We start from the raw sequence: 12753 nt of genomic DNA, 5'->3' as shown, positions 1-12753 counted from the left end.
TTCAAGTTGTAGATGAAGATTAACCAGCAATTCTGGGAAGAAAAGCATGTTTAAAACTTGGACTGATTAAAAGAGTGTACAAAGTAGAGAACAAAGACCAAAATGACATTCTGAGTGAATATCAAGATGTGTTTACTGGTTTAGGATGTGTACCAGGACTGCATCGCATACAGCTCAATACAGATGTTGCTCCAGTCATTCACACACCACAAAAAGTACCCATAGCGTTAAAGGACAAAGTCAAAATGGAACTGAACCGAATTGGAAGATATTGGAGTTATAGTGAAGTAAACCGAGCCCACTGATTGGGTTAATAGTATGGTTACAGTGGTAAAGCCAGAAAAACTCAGGATCTGCATTGATCCACAAGATCTTAACAAAGCCATTGCGTACAATTGAAGAAATAGTAGCCGAGATGCCAAATGCTAAAGTATTCTAAATGATAAAGTATCCGTGTCTCTGTGAGTTATTAAAGTACACATCCAATAAACATCACAAAGGAGTCACCCACTATCAGAGTCCTGGGCTCAGCTGCTCTTTGAGCTGAGGGGCCGCTGTCTGTTCGACCTTGAGCGCCTGTTAAAATCAGAGTTAGCTGCCGGTTGATCTTGCCAGTATTAACAATGGTGTGTCACAGGATATGTAGCCACAGCAGACCGGCGAGTAGATCCACAAATATGAACTTTTATGAGTCTTAAAACACAAGAAATAGGGATAACAGCACCAAACGATGACGAGACGTGGAAAACTATGAGGAGAACAGAGTGAGTATAAATAATGTCCTGGTGATGAGGAGATCGCTTGCAGGTGAGGGAGCGCAGATGATCATGGGTATTGTATCCAGGGCGGTAAACAAAGGGAAACAGACTGGAAACTGTGACAGGTTGATATACAATATAATTCAACAAATTGTTGTTTTTATACAGTTACAATACAGTAAAATATGAATATAAATCATTATGAATATAAATAATACAATTATTATTTTATTAGCCACTAGCCAGGGGTGCGGTTCGTTTATATCTGGGATAATTAAAGAAGTTTTATTGTTTAAACCGTTTATTAAAGGTGTTAAATGTCTAAACTATATAAGTGAAACTCACTTTTTAAAGAATACAATAATGACCCTTATTTGTGATTTTTAATAGTTATTTTAGCAAAGATAAAGTTAAAGATTGTTTAGAAGAGTAAACAAAAAAGATTTTTATTATTTTCAGATGTGATATCTATCTTTTCAGAATTGTGTATCTGTTACACTGTGAAGCACTTGGAAAAGTGTTTATGTAAAAGGAAATCTTTATGCATCTGTTATAGATTATATTTTTATTTGTTGTGTTTTCTACAATGGGTTGGGGGAAGGATTCAAAACTGATCTTGCATACCCCTCAGAAAATGTGCAGTTGCGGCCCCTGCAAGTTCCCCCCGTTTAAACATAGTTCAACGATAGATTCAACCGAAACCATCGTTCCAGCGATAAATTCAGCAAAGTTCAACGACAGGTCAAGAGCTGTTGTTAGCCACATAGTTCATTATTATTATGACAAAGACTTACATGCATCATGCTTTTGAACAAGTGATGACTGTATTATGCCGACTTCACATGCTCTTGGAAAGTCAATAATTCAACCTTTAACATCGAAATCATTATGGAAGGGTGCTCTTATAATGTTCAGTCGTGAGCAGGAACATTGTCAAACAATACATCATACGGGTTAAGCACAGACTGGAAGTTAGCAGGTTTATGACCCCACCAGACATACATACAGCTGTTCAATCTCTCCTCTCTGTGTATGCAGGAGATTCACAGACTAGGAGGTACAGTCTGTTATTTACAGCTTATATAATAATAGTGGTGCGACAACCCAACCCTGCGGGTCACCAGTGTTTGATGTCTCACTGTTTACTGTTGGTATGTCAGAAAGCTGCTAATCCATTGACAGATAATATATGCAACAGAGAGATGCAATGAACTCAATCCCACAAACTGGATAAACATGTATTTGCAGGTCAAAGCTTTATTAGCATGATCAATATTAGTATTGATTTGAGCAATATAGAAAGTGGAAGTGTAAATACAACTGGGCATACAGAATTCACTAATCAGAGTTTAAAAAAGCATCTTACATGAATAAAATGAACTGCTAGGACATTGACTTTATATGATATTGTTGATCCATTGACGCATGACACACTACTGTTGTGCTACACACTTATCTTAGGCTGTGACACACACAACTACACAACTTACACATAAAGTGATGAGGACTATAATGAAATTCAAGTTCAGCAGTGAGGTGAACACCATAATAATAAAATAAAAAAGAAAGGACCAGGAAAACCAAAAGAAACAAATAAAATGCAATTCAGTTTGTAGATTCAGATTAAAGAAGATCAACACACGTACCTGTAAAGAAAACAAAGTAAATTTAGATCAAACATTCTATATATCTTTCATTATTACACTTTCTAATGCACCAGGGATGCATTTTCCAAAAGTATCCAAAAGCCAACTTGTTTCATCTTTTCTAGTTCAATTCAACAAATTATTAATTTACATTTACATTGAGCCATATGGCAGACGTCTTTATCCAAAGCGACTTTCATAGCATTATCTTATACATTTATACATAGGTATCTGCAATCCCTGCAATGCTCTTACCACTGAGCTACAGGAAAGCTGTATATTTGCAGTATATTTGCAGTCCCAAACTATAGTGACAGGCAATGCAAATCTGAATGAAATAAACACAGAAGGTATGTGCGTTCAACATAAACAACGGATCTGTGACTGAATTGATATGAGTTCTGGAATGACGTTTATTTACTCAATGATGCTGCGGTACTACATTTACATCACCGAGAGATAGATTTTACACTTCAGTGAATATTTCACAGGGTGATGAATAATAAACAGTAAATGATCTTCGTATATATTTTTGCTCTTTTTTTCAGTAAACATGCTTTCAGAGTAGCTTTACAGAATATCACACTGTAGTCTCAGTGAAATGGCTTTAATGTTTTTGTCTCTGAACCCTTGTTGGAAAATAAAGTGTTATTGTAGAAAAACATCTTATATGAATGTTTCGGGGGAAACTTTAGGCTCTTGAATTCATCCCCTGTTTGTGTCTTTCATTGATTTATTACAGAGTGACAGTCCCTTTAAAATGCAACATATACATTCGTTAATTAAAATATATGTAATATTAACAGATAGCATTTAGAACAGGGCGTTTGTCACGTTGCATCACTGCATCCAGTGAGGACAGAAAAAGTTTAGAAAAGGTTCTAAAGTTTTTTTTCGCTCACATCGCGGCGCTCACATGCACTGTAGACAGTGTGTTTGTCATGAAACTGCTCCGAGACAGGCAGGTCAGATCCAAATGCAGCTTTATTTCAAAGAATGGTCAAACAGGCAGTGATCAACAACAGCGTATGGTATGTTAGGGAATATCCAGAATCGTCAACGGTCACAAGCAGAGGTCAGGGCAGGCAGCAGCGAATCGTAATCAACATCAAAAGTCCAAGGTAATACACGGAAGAATAAATACAGGAAACGCTCAGAAATGTAGACAGGCTAACAAGACTTCGCAGTGTGTGAATAAGTGCACATGGTATATATAGAGTGAGATTAACAGGGTGATGAGATACAGGTGAATGTAATCAGTGATGATGAGTCCGGGAAGTGTGTTATGGGAGATGTAGTTTTGTGAGTGAATGATAAGTTTGATGTGGCGTGCCCTCTGGTGGTTTTCAAGGGCACTCCAGCTGGTGATTGTTACAGTGTTAAAGTGTGTGTACTCACCTCCGTCCTCCTCCTGTTTCTCCTCTTGTTCTTTCTTGGGTAGTTGTGTCCATGACAGTTTAAAATCAGAGATGTTTGATCCCAGAGCAGACTGAAGCTAAAATACATCAAATATTTCACGAAACATACCGTCATTTCTCATCTCTCATCAAACACTCTCATATATCACTTCTGTCTTCAATCATCACATTTGCTTTTGTATCTTAAAACTCTTTTTCTCACCTGATGGAGGATTTTGTCGCTCTCAACAGCTGCATCACCACTGGAGGAAAACTTCAGCCTCAGAAAGGTCTTCGTCCGACGATAAACTAAAAACAAAAAAATGCAACTATACAGAATAAAGTAAAATCATTAAACAAATGAGTTTGTATAACATCACATTCACCAGGTCTACATAGCATTGAATGTGTGAGGGAAACGTCTGGACGAGTATTCTTTGTGTGAGTGCGTTTAAAGGGAAAATGTGCCCCAGAATTATAATACAGTCATGAATTACTCACTCTCTAGTTGTTCCAGACCTGTATACATTTAGGTTCTTGAGCACAGAGAAAGATATTTGGACCAATGCTTTTAACCAAACAGTTCTTGGACCCCATTGGTTGGAAAAATGACAATGGTAGGCAAAAGTGCCCCAGAACTGTTTGCTGTCCTACATTCTTCCAAAAATCTTCTTTTTTGTTCAACAGAACAAGTCATTTTTCCTACTATGTAAGTCAATGGGGTTTAAGAACTGTTTGGTCCAAATATTTTTCTCTTTGTTCATCAGAACAAAGAAGTTTAACTCGAATGTGAGCAAATGACAGAACTAGCATTTTTGGGTGAAATGTCCCTCTAAAAAGATTCCACAGAGTGATGTGGCATTAAGCTGGGATCATTCGTAAACTGTGATGACAAGCAACAATGTCTAAAACCACATTCAGTTTTAGGCAGCATAAATCTTTTGTTTTTTGATTGTGGCACAAAATGGCGAAAAACAATGGGGAGGTGCATGATATTGGCGTCTTGTTTGGTCGGGTCACATGTCAATAAAACTTCTGGCTAAGGGTCAAGTTAAAGACAGGAAAAAATTAAGTGCAACATTTCTTAATCAGCTGAATCCTGCGTGTCATAGACTATTCATAATAAAGTGTTGCACTTCATTCCCATAAAACTAAACATGAACAATGAGACTTTTTCTCTAGTCTAGTCACTAAAATTCAATCTATTTGCAAAGTGATCAGCCTCTACCTTTTTTATAGACCTCCACTTGACACAGACTGAGCTGAGATGTACGTCCAGTCATGACCACATTCACATAACGTCCCACCATCCCATTACATAAGTAACTGACAGAAGAATTTACTGGAAGATCAGAAATCACAGCACATCTAGAGAGAGATCAGGAAAGAGAATCAGTGCACCTGTTCAGATCAATTCATCAAATCTTCTCCATGACACTGTGTCTACACCGGGTGGGACGCGACCCGACAATAGAACCCATTATCATTTTATTGTCCACAGTGGATACAGCGCAACATGACAAACCCATTAAGAACAAGCAGGTTGTTGTGTCGCATCCTGTGTAAACACAGTGTAACTTAATAAAAAACTGGGACCTGGGATTGTCGTTTCCGTTGTTGTCCAGTGAGTTTCCGATACGAATCTCTGCTCCATTGGTTTGATCAGTACAGCAGTCTCTTCTGTTAGTGATGATCACCGTTCCAACACGATAATAATCTAGAAGATCCAGCCTCCACCATGAGTTGCTTTCAGATGCTGTAATGGAGCAGACTGAAGTCAATTTGTTACCATCTACAGCGCTTTTGGCTACCCAGGGCTCATATGTGGTTGACTGTGTCGCCGTTCCGTTATATGCTAAATTCTCTGCAAAAAAACAACACAGAAATAATTGTGTTAATTAATTGAAACACTTGACTGATAACCATTTCAATATCTCCGGTCTGACAGACCCCAAGCTAAAAAAAAGTCAGACGACCCAAACAAAGTAAAAAATCAAAGAAAAGAGAAAAGCACTTGGCCGAAAACCGAAAATGACTTTAAGGAAAATGATTCGAAATAGTTTTTATTTAACTATATTAATTACACACACTCAAACCACAAAATTAAGGAGAATCTATTTTAAAACAATACAAAATATATGATTTTTCTTTGGTCACTGCCACCCAATCAAAGTTGTAGAATTATAATAGAATATTATATGCATAACAGAAGTCAAGTTATAGTCACACTCAGGAGCTGTTGCTAATAAAATAAGTTATATAGACTATTGAGCACAATCATTTGAATGAAAACAACAGGCAAACACAGAGGGTTAATGAGTCTGTTTGAAATGAGCTACAGTGATATCAGGACCAGATATACTGTAACGGGGCCAGGTATTTCTCTTTTATTTTTTCTTAAATAAATGTAACCAGGAAGGCCAAATTGAAGTGTGGCAGCCTTTCACAAACAAACACGAGGTTTATCGTTCAACTTTATAAACCATTAGCTCTGGTCATTGAATCTGATCGTGTGACTGCATTACATACTATAAGGATCACTGCACCACCGTTTGTTATTTGACATTATCGTGAGGAATCACCTGTTCCATAGACCTCCACCTCACACACAGTCACATTCTGGTATGCAGGCATGAACACATTCACATAACGTCCCAACCTCCCATGACACGAGTAAACGAGAGAAAAACCTACTGGAGCATGATATATCAGAGCACATCTAGAGAGAGAAATAAGGTAAGAGAGAGTGAGAATCAATGCAAGTGTTAAAACAAATCAATCACGAGAGATTTCATGAAGAACTTTACATGGAATTGTTGTTTCCATTGTTGTCCAGTGAGTCTCCGATACGAATCTCTACTCCGTTGATCTGATCAGTACAGCAGTCTCTTCTCATCGTGACGACTACAGTTCCAATCTTAGAAATATTCAAGAGATCCAACCTCCACCATGAGTCAGTGTCAAAGTCTGTGGCAGAGCAGGTTGTGGAAGCATTACTGGCACTTCTTGTACCGTCTATGGCTTTTGTAGATACCCAGCTCTCAAATACAGATGATTGTGTAGGTTCCCCTTTTAATGCTATGTTCTCTGAAAATACAACAAAAAAGAAACACAAATGAAAGTTTAAGGTTGATACTTTATGAAGGTTCCTTGTTTTATATGAATTGATTATAAGTTTGACTTTGTCTACACTGTTTCACTCAGTCTTTGCTCCAGTCGGATACCAAACATGTTACAATCTTTAAAATCAAACAAACTCAAAATGACAGACAGCTTTGAACCAAGATGATAATTATGTAGAGCAAGAGTAATATAATGTTGTGTGAAAGATATTGGCAAAGCATCGTTTTCCATTGCTGCCATTAAGAGGACACTACTGTATTCATAATATTAATATAAATGAATTACATAATACAATAATTTGATTCTTGTCTCAATTCTTATTGTTAGGTAATATAAGGGATAGCTGTCAGATAGCCCTCCAAACCAAACCAAGGGGTGTGTAATGTTCAAGCATATAACAACAACAGGGTCAACACCTAAAAAAATCTCAAGCCTGCACGAAGAAATAACTCTAGAGTTATTAAAAAAGTGTATCCAACTTAATTATTTAGGTAACAAGCAGTTTTCTAAGTTCTCTCAACTACGACTTAAAGTCCACGCAACTTAGAAGATTACGTTTTCATTTAACTGTCTTTTATTATTTGGTAACAAAATATAAACACTTCAATCAAAACAGATCATAACATTGATCAAATAACTGCTCAAACTTTTGTGTTAAAGTCACTTTTAGTGGTAGCAGGATTGCGTCATGCACTTATGAATCAACACTGAACACACAAAACTCAAACAGGGTGACCTTTGAAAATAACCTTCATACATAAAAAAAACTAATCTACACCAGGCGATTTCAACAGCATCAATCATGTCTGCAAACACTAAAACAGTCATATTTGTTAAGTTGAATTGTTAAATTGAACAAGTCACAATGCATGCTGGGAACTTTTCGTTTGTTCAGATTAAACAGTTTGTTCACTTTTTTATACCATGGTCTGTTTGAACACTGGATTCTGATTGGCTGGAAGGTGTGCATTAAAAACAATTAACGCACGGGTGGCTCCAGTCAGTTTGATTATATTTGAAATGAACTGACAAAATAACTGTTGTTTTTTTCCCGTTTGATCTAAAGCGACACTGCAAATATCAATAAAAGCTTTAACTTGGCAAATAACCATAATATAAACTGGATAATCCACAAGCCTTGCGTTAAAGGCTTATAAATGCCTCCGCCAAGTGCATTAAAACCCTTACATGCCACATTTTCACCAAAACTTCAGTCCAGTAAACAAACTAATCTTTGTCAGCGACAATTTTAGTATAACTTTCTACACAAAATAATTCCTTCTAAAAACCTTTGTTCAAGATACTTAATTGATTTTTAAAAACATTAAAACACCAGCGACCAGATTTAGTAAACAGGGCAAAATAGTGTGAGAGAACCTTTTGAAAAAAGCACCGCTGACCAAAACATCTTAATACAAGGTATAAACAGCCCCTCAGGGTCCTGTAAAAGCTTTTCTGGGTGGTCTATGTGTACTGTGTGTCCATAAACCAAACTTCCTACTACTAACACAGAACAGACAGAAGTTACCTGTTCCATAGACCTCCACCTCACACAGACTGAGATGATGCATTCGTCCAGTCTTGACCACATTCACATAACGTCCCTCCGTCCCATTACACGAGTAGCTGACAGAAGAATCCACTGAAAGACCAGAAATCACACCACATCTAGACAGAGAGAGAGAGAGAGAGAGAGAGAGAGAGAGAGAGAGAGAGAGAAACCAGAAAAATGGTAATTCAGCAAAACAGCCAGTTCATAAAAGTGTGATTCATTTAATTTGATCTTTACATGGCGTTACTGTTCCCATTGTTGTCCAGTGAGTTTCCGATGCGAATCTCTGCTCCATTGGTTAGTTCAGGACAGCAGTGTTTTATGTTAGTGATGACCACGGTACTAATATTGTAAGATCTTAGGAGATCCAGCCTCCACCATGGGCTCATTTCATATTTTGTAATGGAGCAGTCTCCGCCAAAACCATTAGTAGATATTTCAGCTGCGTACGGAGAATATAAGGAGCTCTGTGTAGCGTTTCCATTTAATGCTAAATTCTCTAGGAGGTAAATCAAAGACAAGTAATCATTCATGTTCTGTATGGAAGGTTGGGTAGGTAGAACTGATTATAATAATGTTCACAGTATGTCCTTGCTCAGGGTTAAAACATATCTCTCATCATAATGTAAATTGGTCATAATTGTCATATTTAAGTCGTAGTCAGTTAAATGTTTTACCTTCTAATAGGTCTAAATTATCCTGACCGGAAACAAGACCTATTGAAAAAAGAAATCATTAATTTAAGATTATCATAAAGCTGTCGGATGTGTTTCTTCTTAACATTTAAATATTTGACTGAAGAATGACTGACAGCTTGTATAATGTTGAGATGTTTGTGTGTTCTATGAGATGATAATGTGATGTTTACTCACCAGAAAGTAAAATGAGATGAATGAGTTTGTTCATGTCGCTGCTGAACAAAAGGAATCTGAGAATAGAGAAGAGAAAAGAATTGACACTTTCACCACACTTTCAATGTCAGGTTGATCAATGTGCTTGACACCACTGGACCTCTAAAATGCTTTTCTCAACTCACCTTTGTTATATCAAGTCTTATTTACAAATCAAATCTGGTGGGACGAATCATCAACTGCACATGTAAATCTTGTGCTCTCACCTGGAAACCACTGGATAAACATAAACAAGACAACATTCATTTCAATCATGAACACAAGCCAGTGAAAGATTGACATAATTTTTTATTAATAATCACTCTTTTTTTGTGTTACGAGTTCCAGATAAAGACACTTTCATACAGACAATTTAATAATAATAATAATTTGGTACATTTATAAAGCGCTTTTCTAGGTACTCAAATCGCTTTCCGTGGAAGGATGAATCTCCTCAACCAACTCAATTGTGCAGGATCCACCTGGATGATGCGACTGCAGCCATATTGCGCCAGAACGCCCACCAGCCTATTAGTACATTTGGGAAGGATTAGGAGGCCATGATGACGGAAAGAGGCGAATTGGCAAATTTGGGAGAGATTTGAAAGTCAGGACCTCGGTTTAATGTCTCATCCAAAGGACAGTGCTTTTTACAGTATAGTGTCCCTATCACTATAATGGGGCTTTAGGACCCACACAGACCACATGGTGAGCAACCGCTGCTGCCCCCACTAACACCCCTTCCTTAATTTTTGTACATATATACACACACACCCACACACACATATATTTATTTAATAATTCATATTTGTGTACATTGCACTTTTAGTTGCCCACATCTGTTTACATCATATGCGCACTTGCACTACTATTTTACGAAGATATTCTATAATGGCCTGGACACATTTGTTGGTACCCCTTAGAAAGGAAAATACATAATTGGATTATAGTGATATTTCGATTTAATTAGTTTCTTAAATTAGTATCACACATGTATCCAATCTTGTCATCAGTCATTCAGACTATTTAAAAGGAGAAAAGTGTTCACTGTGCTGTTTGGTATCATTGTGTGCGCCACACTGAACATGGACCAGAGAAAGCAAAGGAAAGAGTTGTCTTTGCTGCATCTAGCACAGGGTGCCTTGAATCTGTGCAGGGCACAATGAAATCTCAAGACTATTGAGGCATTCTGGAGCAAAACGTACTGCCCAGTGTCAGAAAGCTCTCTTTTAGTTGCAGATTACATGTCCTCCAACAGAAAAATGACTCAAAACACACAGCTCAAATCACCCAAGAATGGATAAGAACAAAACATTGGACTGTTCTGGAGTGGCCTTCTATGATTCCTATCTGAATCCTTTGGAACATCTATGGAAAGAGCTGAAACTTGCAGTCTGGAGAAGGCACCCATCACAGCTGAAAGCAAAACATTTTTTTTGTACTGAAAGCAAAACATTTAGTTGTGCAGCTGTACAATAACAATAAAAAATATTCTTTACTCTATTCTAAATGAAAGCAGAGAACTATTAGACAAGAGATGCTTTAAAAAAGGCAGGGTGTCATCTGAGTTCACAACTGATGCGTGCTCAGAGAGCGTTAAAACTTCAGTCTGTCAGCTACTTAGGCCTGTTTTGTTTTGGCCTGTTTTGTTTAGGGCTGTTTTGTTTAGGGCTGTTTTGTTTACGGCTGTTTTGTTAAGAAGATCAATTCAAATTAAGGATGCATCTGTGCCAACCATTCTACCATGAGCCCATGGTAGAAAACCAACTACAGGTTGATGAAGTGTGATTGTTATATATCATTAGCACCATAGTCATGGACAGTTAATCTGACACATGATGTCCAAACACAGTTAAGGTGTTGCAGCAAACCGTAAATGCCATTAAAATTGCCTAAAAGAGAAAGGCTTTCTATACTTTATTCGATCTGAGTCCAGCATTCATGCATGGGTTTCGTAGTTCACAAATGTCCCATGTGTCTACCGATCTGCAACATCCGTGTAGAAGTACGTTTACATTCTAATCTTTTGTTCATTGACGTTGTAATGTAAATGTTCTATCCTTGCTTCATGAAGTGTCTATCTTTGTTTTCTTTAAGGTGTTTATAATGTTTTTATTTATGTGCGTCATACCACTCTGCCTTTGCCCTCGAGCAAAGGCCAAGATGTTCTGTTTGGAATAACGGGCATCACTTCTCATAAACCAGCTCGGGATTCTTGCTGAAGGGCAAAGGAAGGGGGTGTCACGTTTGAATCCTATATAAACTCTGTGTGCAGGAGGAAAGAGCTCCTTTTCTCTGAAACATTTCATTGCTTATGATGCAGATTAAACAACAATAAAATACTTTGCAAAGAACCTCATGCCTCTCTGTGCGTTGCGTTTGTCTGAACTGACTCACCTAGTTTAGGGATTAGAAAATTCCACGACAACGTCACCAAGATGGGACACATGTACATCACGCCCATGCCACACCCAGTGCTACCCTTCTTTTAATATATTCCTGTATTTGAAGAGTTTGGTTCCAAAATTCAATAACTCAATAAACACAATAAAAACATGTTATTTTAATAATAAACAAAACTTCATTTTAGAAACTGAGTTAACTCAGTTCATTTGTTCATCAGGAGAAGTCTAAAGGTCAGCTTTACAGTACAGTGTGCCGCTCTCATGGCAAGAGAAGTCTAAAGGTCAGCTTTACAGTACAGTGTGCCGCTCTCATGGCAAGAGAAGTCTAAAGGTCAGCTTTACAGTACAGTGTGCCGCTCTCAGGGCAAGAGAAGTCTAAAGGTCAGCTTTACAGTACAGTGTGCCGCTCTCATGGCAAGAGAAGTCTAAAGGTCAGCTTTACAGTACAGTGTGCCGCTCTCATGGCAAGAGAAGTCTAAAGGTCAGCTTTACAGTACAGTGTGCCGCTCTCATGGCAAGAGAAGTCTAAAGGTCAGCTTTACAGTACAGTGTGCCGCTCTCAGGGCAAGAGAAGTCTAAAGGTCAGCTTTACAGTACAGTGTGCCGCTCTCATGGCAAGAGAAGTCTAAAGGTCAGCTTTACAGTACAGTGTGCCGCTCTCATGGCAAGAGAAGTCTAAAGGTCAGCTTTACAGTACAGTGTGCCGCTCTCATGGCAAGAGAAGTCTAAAGGTCAGCTTTACAGTACAGTGTGCCGCTCTCAGGGCAAGAGAAGTCTAAAGGTCAGCTTTACAGTACAGTGTGCCGCTCTCATGGCAAGAGAAGTCTAAAGGTCAGCTTTACAGTACAGTGTGCCGCTCTCATGGCAAGAGAAGTCTAAAGGTCAGCTTTACAGTACAGTGTGCCGCTCTCATGGCAAGAGAAGTCTAAAGGTCAGCTTTACAGTACAGTGTGCCGCTCTCATGGCAAGAGAAGTCTAAAGG

The 12753-nt window shown here is 38.0% G+C and overlaps 1 protein-coding gene across 1 annotated transcript; it reads right to left on the bottom strand.

Moving 5' to 3' along the window:
• Nucleotides 1–1991: 1991 nt before the first annotated feature.
• LOC306899700 (uncharacterized protein) lies at nucleotides 1992–9491 on the bottom strand. Its single transcript, XM_079466137.1, has 11 exons — nucleotides 9349–9491; nucleotides 9154–9192; nucleotides 8714–8975; nucleotides 8453–8592; nucleotides 6609–6888; nucleotides 6384–6520; nucleotides 5398–5665; nucleotides 5030–5169; nucleotides 4025–4110; nucleotides 3803–3899; nucleotides 1992–2404 (listed from the first exon to the last, which is right to left on the bottom strand). The coding sequence occupies exons 1-11, from the start codon at nucleotides 9380–9382 to the stop codon at nucleotides 2382–2384; spliced, it is 1506 nt and encodes a 501-aa protein (XP_079322263.1). The 5' UTR covers nucleotides 9383–9491; the 3' UTR covers nucleotides 1992–2381.
• Nucleotides 9492–12753: the final 3262 nt, after the last annotated feature.

This window comes from Barbatula barbatula, assembly GCF_947034865.1.
Source record: "Barbatula barbatula genome assembly, chromosome: 1".
In the NCBI taxonomy this organism is placed as follows: domain Eukaryota; kingdom Metazoa; phylum Chordata; class Actinopteri; order Cypriniformes; family Nemacheilidae; genus Barbatula; species Barbatula barbatula.
The sequence above is the reverse complement of the archived record's forward strand: the minus strand, read 5'-3'. Positions and strand labels throughout refer to the sequence as shown.

What these genes read in the sequence shown, in the direction of transcription:
- LOC306899700 (XM_079466137.1), bottom strand. Translation starts at nt 9,382, where the DNA reads ATGAACAAACTCATTCATCTCATTTTACTTTCTG. An exon ending in GGTGGAGGTCTATGGAACAG is followed by an intron (nt 5,666 to 6,383) that starts GTGATTCCTCAC and finishes GTTTTTTTGCAG; the next exon opens with AGAATTTAGCATATAACGGA. An exon ending in AGTGGAGGTCTATAAAAAAG is followed by an intron (nt 4,111 to 5,029) that starts GTAGAGGCTGAT and finishes TTTTGTTTTTAG; the next exon opens with TTTATCGTCGGACGAAGACC.